The following is a 10,213-nucleotide window of genomic DNA, read 5'->3' as shown; positions in this document are numbered from 1 at the left end:
GTACCTCCTCTTAAATCTTCCTAATGAACACCTTAATATTCTTTGGAAGCCTGAATTTCAAGTCAGTGGCCCCTTTGGTGGGCTTGTTCCGTATGACCAGGGTTCGTCTTCTGAATAATAATAATAATAATAATAATAATAATAATAATAATAATAATAATAATAATAATAATAATAATAATTTATAAAGCATTACGGAGTAATGGAGTTTATCGCGGCCCTCTTCCGTTACAAATATCAGTCAACGCCTCCAGATTTATCCTGACATGCATATGCCGAGTGCAAAATGAACAGTGATTTTCTTGGTGCGTTCTTGAGGAATTGCTTTTAAATCAGATAACCTTCACATATGGCCATCACGTACGTTGATGGTGACTTTATTCCACTTAAGTGGCATCATTTACTCCACCCACCACCCCCTCCCGGCCGTTATCTTTAAATATTATCTGTCTGCATTATTGGTGTATGTATGTATGTATGTATGTATGTATGTATGTATGTATGTATGTATGTATGTGTGTGTATATATATATATATATATATATATATATATATATATATATATATATATATATATATATATATATATATATATATATATATATATAGAAAATAATCAACACACAATCACGTGTGGAACAGAAATAAATTTCTGACTCACATCAGGGATCAGACCCAGGCCTTTCAATTGAAAGACCTGGGTTTGATCCTGATATATATATATATATATATATATATATATATATATATATATATATATATATATAGATATAGATATATATATATATATATATATATATATATATATATATATATATATATATATATATATTATGTGTGTGTGTGTGTGTATGTGTGTGTGTGAACAAATGATCCAATCCTTCAACAAGTGCCTCACTAACGAAGCCTGCCTTTCAAATATAAATGACAAATGTATAAATCGAAATGGAACAATATTCTTAAAAAATTATACAAAAAGCTTACAAAGTTTTAGTTACGTGACCAAATAAACTTGGCCGCCGCAGCCTAATCTGCATACAAATTAACAGCTTTCATTTGAAGTATGTGCAGACGATAATTGCAAAAAGATGACGAGTTTTCTTGCAGCCGTTCTGTAGCTTTCATCTCGATCCATCATGGCTGCCAAGTCACGTGACCTACATCATCAAAGCTTTCCAGTTATAAAACTTAGGTATAAAGGCATTTTACCGTGAAGTTTAATCTGGTTATTTTCATCCGGCTTACCTCTAGATCTGCAACAAAATCGTCTCGTATAATAATAATAATAATAATAATAATAATAATAATAATAATAATCCGAACGAAAGACACTGGTCTCCTTGAAGTCTTATTAAGGCACCTGGAAGAGATCCAACCACATCTCTATTTATAAACTTCTTATGCAATATATTTGTCAGATAAAACCTGATTAAGAACCACATTACGAGGCAAGACATAAATTGTTTCCGTTGACTGAGATTCTATAATTCTGTTCTCATTCGAATGTAATTCAGTGAATCCGATTATATAAGATGAATCCCGCGGTGATTTAATATTATATCAACTAGGCCATATTGGGAAGACAGATGGGAGCCCTATGACGTCCTGTGCCCGGAAGATTTGCACGATGTCGTAATTAGCGTTTTCCTCCTTGTCTATTTTTCTTCTGCCTTGTACTCTTTTTTTTTTTTTTAATTAACCTCCTTCTTATTAAACTTTATCAGGATTCTTCATCCTGCCAATTTAACAGGCTGGATTCCTTGTTACCCGAGACACACTTTCAGTGGTCTTTCTTCGGTAATCGCATTACTACACAATGCTGCCTTTACAAACTATTTAACTGAGTAATTAGTACAGGAAGAATAAAACTTTCCTAGCGACATTTAATATGTCGAGGATAAAATATTGATTTTTCCTCTGTCCAGGGTAAAATATCGAGGCGTCCATAGCTAAATTTTTTTTTTTTTAGGGAACAGAGAGACAATGTTGAATTCACACAGGAATGAAAGTCACCCTTGTTGTGTTCACTGTAACTGCTTCTCTCTCAAATAAAAGCTCTCAGAAACTGCCTCTTTCTACAACTCCCAGTCATCAAGTGTACGTACACTGTATTAGATATATATTTGTTTTTTAAATTGCTTGAACGAAAATTATCCAGTATGTTCACAACACTAATAGCAAATGGATTTGGTTAATCAGTAACTGAATAAAAGCATGTGTGATTTACAAGAGAATTTCCAGATGGAAAGGTACATCTTCCAATAATGTTCGCCTTTTCTTTTCCGCAAATATAAAAGCGTCTTCGTGACTAAACTGAAAGACTTTCACGTTATGTGCGACTACCTCTTTCTGCACATCATCTTATTCTCATATATTTCCAGCCATAATAACTGTACATGAGATAGATACAACTGAATTTATGATAACAATGTGGAGGGAAGGTGGACTGGTCATATTGGAGTAAATATGACTTTATAAAATTAACTAACAAGATTAGAATGTCATTTAAATCAGAACAACAAATAAGTCGCTGAATATAATTTTAATACAATTTTATTCACGGGAAAAATGCTCCACGTGGACTTTTGGTTTAAAATGTGCAATGAAATAGGAGAATGCGTTAGCTAAGTTTATGCGCATAGCTAAGCCTGGAGGAATATACCGATTTACAAGTCAATGCAGGTAAGATATACGATAAAATCCATGAAAAGGGACAACGATAAAACATTATAACATCTCAAAAGTAATGATCAACAGGAATGGACTGGACTGGAATAGACTGGAATATAGAATTTAGGCCAAAGGCCAAGCGCTTGGACCTCTGAGATCAATCAGCGCTGAAAGGAAAATTGACAACAAGGTTTGAAAGGTGTAACGGGAGGAAAACATCGCAGTTGCACTATGAAACAACTGATAGGAGAGGGTGGAAAGGAAGTTGGAAGAAAGAGAATATGAACGGAGGTTCAGTAAAAGAATGAACGGGGTAACAACTAGGGGCCGAAGGGACGCTGCAAAGTAATGATGAACAGATGCCTTGTATCCAACAGCTACACGATGTTCTGAATGTGAATTTACCTTTTTCTCTAAATAGAAAATCTTTTACCTCATTATTATGTAGATGCAGGAAAAGTTACTACTATTCATCCATGACTTCAGGTTACAGCGGAAATCACATCTCTAAATCAAGAAATTCGGCCTTTCCCTTTTACGATTGTGTCACAGACAGAAGCCGTTATCAGGATGTAAGAAACAACGAGTCAGGAGTTTTGAAATGATTAGGCTGTTTGACATCCTTAACAGGGTTATTCAAAGAATATATATATATATATATATATATATATATATATATATATATATATATATATATATATATATATATATATATATATAATACAAGATGTATATGTATATATATTTTATTATATAAAAAGTATATATATATATATATATATATATATATATTTTATTATATAAAGTATATATATATATATATATATATATATATATATATATATATATATATATATATATATATATATATATATATATATATATATATTACTAACAGGACCTCATTCAAACTGGATGGTATCTAGTGGAGATATTTGATCAGAAAAATTACAAGCTTTTTAGGACAAACAGTCCTCATTGATAATGAGGACTATTTGTCCTAAGCTGTAATTCTGAATAAATATATCTCATTAGATACCATCGAGTGAAATAGTCTATTAATAATTCTACTAATGCACAGAACAACTGTGTATGTGATAAAGTTAATATGTATATATACATATAAATATATATATATATATATATGTACTAGGTAAATTAACTCGCATCTAAGTACTGTTTATGAACTTATGAACAGCTGAGAGACTAATACTATCCCTGAAACAACCACTCATCTGTAACTGGAATGATTTCATGTTTGATAACCGAAGTAAAAGCAACTTCTGCTATACCTTATAAATCCAATCCTAATACCCACTCACATTTCCATGGAGTTCAGAAGTTTACATTTTAAAATATCTGTGGGTCAAGAAGATCTGCGATATCATCATAAAAGAGAAGACGTATCCCTTTGCAATAATTACTCACTTCTACAGGAAGACGTGACTTTGAAGCAAAATATTCACTACGACAAAGCTGATTAGCGGTCCAAGTACAACGAACGAGAAAGGAAGCAATATAAAAGACAGCAGCCAGACAAGAAAATTAAATGAAAAGAATAACCAAGTGATTTAATGGAATTCTCGGTAGAAAATACGAGTGACTAGCAATTTAAGAGTATATCGGAGACCACAAAGACAATCAACTAGAAATCTTTTGAAATAATGTCCTTCACGATTTAAGATTAAAGCCAGAGGCAAGCCTCTATGAGGGGAAATGTCCTCAAGGGTATCTGAGAAAGCACAGATGCCTTGAAATTTCTTAGCGGGTTATTGAACGCCCTCGATGGCGGTCAGAGACTTGATAGAGTTACATCTACATTAGAGTAATGGGGTTAGAGGCGGCTCTTGAAGAGGGAGCCGGCAGTCCTAAGACGGCAATAAGATGGGATATGGCGCGGGAAATTTTAGGAAGTGTCGATGGCAAACAAGAGGGCGTCAGGAGGGATTTCGTGTCCTTCACTCCAGGGCGTCTTTGGCGCACAAGAGGATCTCAGGGGCCTGTCTACCGTCCTGTGACAGCCAGACATTGTTCTGACGAAGATATCTGTTTCCCCTATTATTATTATATGTATGAGCTAGCGTGCTGGAACCCGGCGCTGCTGTCTCCCCTACCCTCCAGATCCCCTACCTACCCCGCCCCCGGCGCTGCATTCTCCCTTACCCTTTCGATGACCTACCTGCTCCGCTCCCACCCGGGGCGGACAAACAGGTTTGGAGGAGGAGGGTGGATTTCCCCACATCCTCCCGTTCCCTACCTACCCCGCCCCCACCTGGGGCGGACAAGCCGGTTTGCAAGAAGTGGGTGGCTGTGTCATGTCTCTCCTACTGTCACCCGGGAGAGGAATAACAAGATCCACTAGGAATATATTATTATAGATAGATAAGAAACAGTAACGTTACTCTTGCTATTCAATTATCAAATAAATATATATTAAAATCTCTCAAGTTTCAATAAACATTACCTAGATCTGTATTAGCATATTTGGTACCGGTATGGATATAACAAAACTAGAATTCTTTCTTCATATAACTTTATAATGGATTTCAATACCGAATAATAAACCTATAATTTCCGTGACCGCTGTTCTTGCTGCCGGCTTCACATCCTGATAATGGCTTCACTCTAGGCATTTTACAATCGTAAAAAGAAATGCCGAATGTCTTGACTTAGAGACATTTCCACTATAACCCGAAGTCACAGATGATTAGCAACTTTATGTCCCTTTCATACCAATGAACAAGACCATTTTATATCTAGAAATGATCTCCAGTACGTACGCTGGACTATGCGGTAAGAAATCAGAAGGCTGATATTGGCATGAACAGTAGAATCCAGTTCAAATGAAGAATTCCTACGCCATTAATTGCTGCGGATATAACGGTCTAGGTAAAAACGTCCCTCGGTCAGATTCTTCCTACAGTCAACGAAAACCTCAATACAAAACCTTAAAATTCCCACAAGAGAAAGTGAAGGGAGAACTGAATTCCCCGAGCCAACGCTCCAGTTGTAATTATTATTTCTTATTTACTTTTCCTGCTCAAAAAGTTGATTTCGTACAATTTCCTCTCCGCGGGACCGAGAGGGATGCCATTCTAACTTAGTCATATATTGGTAGATCTTATAATAATAATACACATCATTACTGCATCAGTAAATTAAGCACCCGCTGTCTTTGCATACCTGCGTGTTCTGTCGACTGTCTTCAAGACGAATATCTATAAGACCAAACTTATAGAATAGCAATTGATACACATTATTATTGTATGAATAATTAAGCACCCGCTGGCTTTGCATACCTGTACGGTCTCTCGGCTGTCTTCTAGACGATTATCGATACGACTAAACTTATTGGATGGCACCTGAATTGGTAATTGAATTAATCAAGTGTATCGACTTCCGTTGGGGGCGACTGCAAAAATTCTTTTGGTTTCCCACCCTTCAATAAAATGCGTGTTAATGTACGCATGCGCAATTATGGAGGCAGAATATGAGGGTCTTTCTATTTCCTCAGTCTTCTTTTCATTAATATTGCACTTGGAGTCATATGTATAACGGTTCATTAACCAATCTGACAATAGGAAAGTCTTGATGCTACGACATTTATAAAATCTGCTTGAAGCACAATTGCGTTTGGTGACCCTTTGTTCGCTTCCCGCCATGACAAAGAAATTGTTAAGGTGCGTGTATCAGTTTGTGTTTATAGCTAGCAGTGAGGACCCAAATTAAATCAATAAGCTTCTAGGCTTTTCCCAGCCTCAGCAGCCAAGCCCTCGCCTTTTGTTATTAGTTTTGACACTAAAAGTGTTACGCTAATTATGTTTGAGGTTTTTTAAAGGTAAACCTTTGATCTGTGAATTATTTACTGTACCACACACAAGCAACTGGAAATAAGCTATTATCAAGTCTAATTCAAGGGACAAGGATGGGATCTTAGCGGGGAATTAAGGAAAAGCATTAATTAGACCAACTAGGAATATTCTTCTGAAAATGAAAAATTAATAAAAAGTGAACTTTTCTTTACCGTAACTCTCGAGTTTCCTTGAAATCTTTGATTAAAACAACGTTGAAACATAAATCTTCCAGAGAACAACTGAAGGTCCATGACCTGCATAATTTATAAAAAATAAATAAATAAATAAATAAAATCCTCCAACATATGTTTTCGAAAGGAGTTTCGACATTTGGATCCGAATCACTCACTAATCGTCCTGAAATCAAAGAGAAAGCCGATGGGAAGCCGATACAAATATGCAAAACATAAAGGAATCCGCGAAAGGGCAGATTGCCGTTTAATTACGCTGCAATCTGCGCTCCCCTGTTGTCGTTTTTGATAACGCGAAGTTTTTTTGTTTTTTTTCTGGCAATCAAATGATACAATCTAGTTCCCACAGATTATTTTCAATTACAAACACAATACAAATGTAAAACTCAAAAGAGCAAATTGTATACGTTTGCATGACGTCTTTTTGATAACGGCAAGTTGTTTTTGATGATCAAATGATGCCATCTAGAGCTTCCATAAAATCTTTAATTACATCACCGAAATAAAACACTGCGTATCGACCACGTAAAGAAAAAAAATAAATAAATAAAAAGTTGAAAGCTGCCGTCCATTCTTCAGGTGCCACTTTATTGCGGGGAAAGTGGATATTTGTATAACGGTAAACAATCCCCGTAGATAACGGCAAAGGCGCGACGCTATAGAATTACAGTCGGATGCCACTGTTTCCAGAACTGCAGGTTTCTCTCTCGGGGCGTCGCGTGATCGACGCTTAGTACCTGTTTCTCCGATCATTTCGGTGTTCAACGCAGCGCTACGTGAGGGAAAACGCTAGAAGAATGTCGTCCACAAATATCTGAAGTGGTCGATGTAGTAGTGACGTTGGTGAAAACATTATATTTATCGCCACGACGCTATTTTCTTTAAAGCAACACCTTAAACTTACCGGACCTCGATTTAGCGGACTTCTGTACTTAACGGCTACCATATATAATGATTATTTTTCCCCCAACGCCCTCAATAAATGGCAGAAGTGGTCGCTGCAGAGAGGCACTGGTGAGAGCATTATTATATTTATATCGTCACCACGTTTTTTTTTTTTTTTCTGTCAACACCTCAAACTTACCGGACCTCGATTTAGCGAACTTCTGTACTTAATAATTACTACCATATAAAGATTATTTTTCCCGTATGCTCCCATTTTAGATGTAATACATTTTTAGTTTTCTGAAAAGAAGACTATTGTACCAGCTTTGTTCGTCCGCCCGCACTTTTTTATGTCCTCCCTCAGAGGTTAAAAACTACTGAGGCTAGAGGGCTGCAAATTGCTATGTTGATCATCCACCCTCCAATCATCAAAAATACCAAATTGCAGCCCTCTAGCCTTAATCGTTTTCATTTTATTTAAGGTTAAAGTTAGCCATAATCGTGCGTCTGGCAACGATATAGGCCAGGCCACCACCGGCCGTGGTTAAATTTTCATGGGCCGCGGCTCATACAGCATTATACCGAGACCACCGAAAGATAGATCTGTTTTCGGTGGCCTTGATTATACGCTGTAGAGACTATACAGAAAACTCGATTGCGCCGAAGAAACTTCGGGGCATTTTTTACTTGTTAGATAAATTTCTTAAACTGAATATTGAGTGTAAAGTATAGGTTGGTTTAGGTTAGGAACTATGGGGAAATGCTGTTTGATGTAAGATATCTAGAACACATACGAGTTCAGCAATAATATAGCCCTTGTTACTTAAGTACTTTGTTACTTATTAAAGAGGCCAGACCCCCAAAAGCGTCTGTTAAACTGAGGTATTGTTGTATTTAAGCTGTCAGTCTTCACAGTTTTGTTAATACAATTTTTTTTTTATTTATAAGCTTACGGTTACGTACCAAATAAAATCAAAGAAAATTAAGATGTTTAAGTTGTAAAGTAAGTTGTCAGAAAATAAATTCACTCACTCTTTCAGATTTATAGAACGCTTAGCGGTCACATGCAAAATTTACGATCGAAAATGTCTTACGGAATTCGATGTATATGAATAAGCAGTGCGCGTCTCGGAGAAAATTTCACTTTCTGCCAGCATTGCTTGTCATGTCCCCAAGCGCTGTCTGCAACACTCAGGAGATTCACACGGATGCACATTCATTTTAATGTTCCCTGTACACATGCATACATACATGCATACACATTTATTATTTATATATGTACATATATATATGTGTGTGTAACAAGTACAGTGTATGAAAGTACTCTGTGCTGAGTTTTTCATTTTCTTCTCTTTGTGGCGAAGCTGCAGATTTGATTCCATGTAGAGAGTGATTGCTCTCTCTCTCTCTCTCTCTCTCTCTCTCTCTCTCTCTCTCTCTCTCTCTCTCTCTCTCTCTATACATATATATATATATATATATATATATATATATATATATATATATATATATATATATATATATACAGTATATATGTGTGTGTGTGTGTGTGTATATATACTGCATATGTATATATGTATGTGTATATGTGTATATATATGTAGATGAAAAGTTTTTGTTAGCACTAAAGAAGTATGCTGAATAATCCTTCAGCCCAAAGTTCTCTTCTCAGCTTCAGGCATGAAAGACTTTTCAAGTGAAAGTGAATGTCACAAAATTTTCAATACTTTTCAATATTTTTTTTTATCTGTAGTCAATAGTTCCCCCAATACGAATTTCTTTCGCACCTCTCGTAATAACTCACGTGCGACTGACGCACCATTCATTTGATACTCTACCATCTATGTTACTAAGGGTTACTTTGTCTGCAAACAAATGGCGCCTTTCACTCAAATGACTAAGTATGGTAACTTACGTTGACAGACTAAACTTTCACTTAAGCTTGAGACTATGCAAGTCTGGAGAAAGGGTGCAGAAGCGAATTTTACTTGACTACTTAATTCACGCCATTTAAGACAGCCTGCAAACAAAATTATACCCTAACCTAAGAAAAATCTGACTCTGACTCTTCAATATGATGTCAAAAGCAAGTATTAACAAGTAGCAATGCGCCGAAGTTTCTTCGGCGCAATCGAGTTTTCTGTACATCCGTTCTGTACAGCTGTTCCACAGTCCAACGGTGTGAGGAATAAAGGACCTCTGGAACTGAGAAGTTCGACAGCGAGGCGAAACATTTACTGCAAATTGGTGCTGCTGTTCAGCGGATCTGATTGCTCACTACCATAACTACAAAAATAATGATAACAGCCGCGGGCATGATTTGGAAGGGTAACCAGAACGAAATCCGTGGTCCCGTAGGTAACTAAACCTCTTGAACATCATTGGAGATACGGGGTCAAGTTACCTATGGCATATCCGAAAACAAAAGTTTAATCAGAAAAAGTGTAGCCGTTTCCCCACTGAAGGGGAAATTTCGTACAGACCAACACAAAAAACCTCACTGCCCTGCAGTCTGATCAGTGGACGCCTGGAAATTGCCAAAACACATTTACCAGATTTCTCAAGACTGTCGATTTAAAGCAAATACGGAAAATACGGTTATCGATAAAACTA

The 10,213-nt window shown here is 36.3% G+C and overlaps 1 protein-coding gene across 1 annotated transcript in view; it reads right to left on the bottom strand.

The window, feature by feature from the left end:
* Positions 1 to 1,080: 1,080 nt before the first annotated feature.
* The window catches only part of LOC136847841 (uncharacterized), a 71,100-nt gene continuing 61,967 nt past the window's right edge, over positions 1,081 to 10,213 (bottom strand). Inside the window, exon 4 of the mRNA XM_067119807.1 lies at positions 1,081 to 1,253. Coding sequence (XP_066975908.1) covers positions 1,189 to 1,253 — 65 coding nt within the window. The 3' untranslated portion in view covers positions 1,081 to 1,188. The remainder of the gene's footprint in view (positions 1,254 to 10,213) is intronic.

Source organism: Macrobrachium rosenbergii, chromosome 17 (assembly GCF_040412425.1).
Source record: "Macrobrachium rosenbergii isolate ZJJX-2024 chromosome 17, ASM4041242v1, whole genome shotgun sequence".
Taxonomy (NCBI): domain Eukaryota; kingdom Metazoa; phylum Arthropoda; class Malacostraca; order Decapoda; family Palaemonidae; genus Macrobrachium; species Macrobrachium rosenbergii.
Note: the sequence above shows the minus strand (reverse complement) of the source record. Positions and strands in the feature narration are given on the sequence as shown.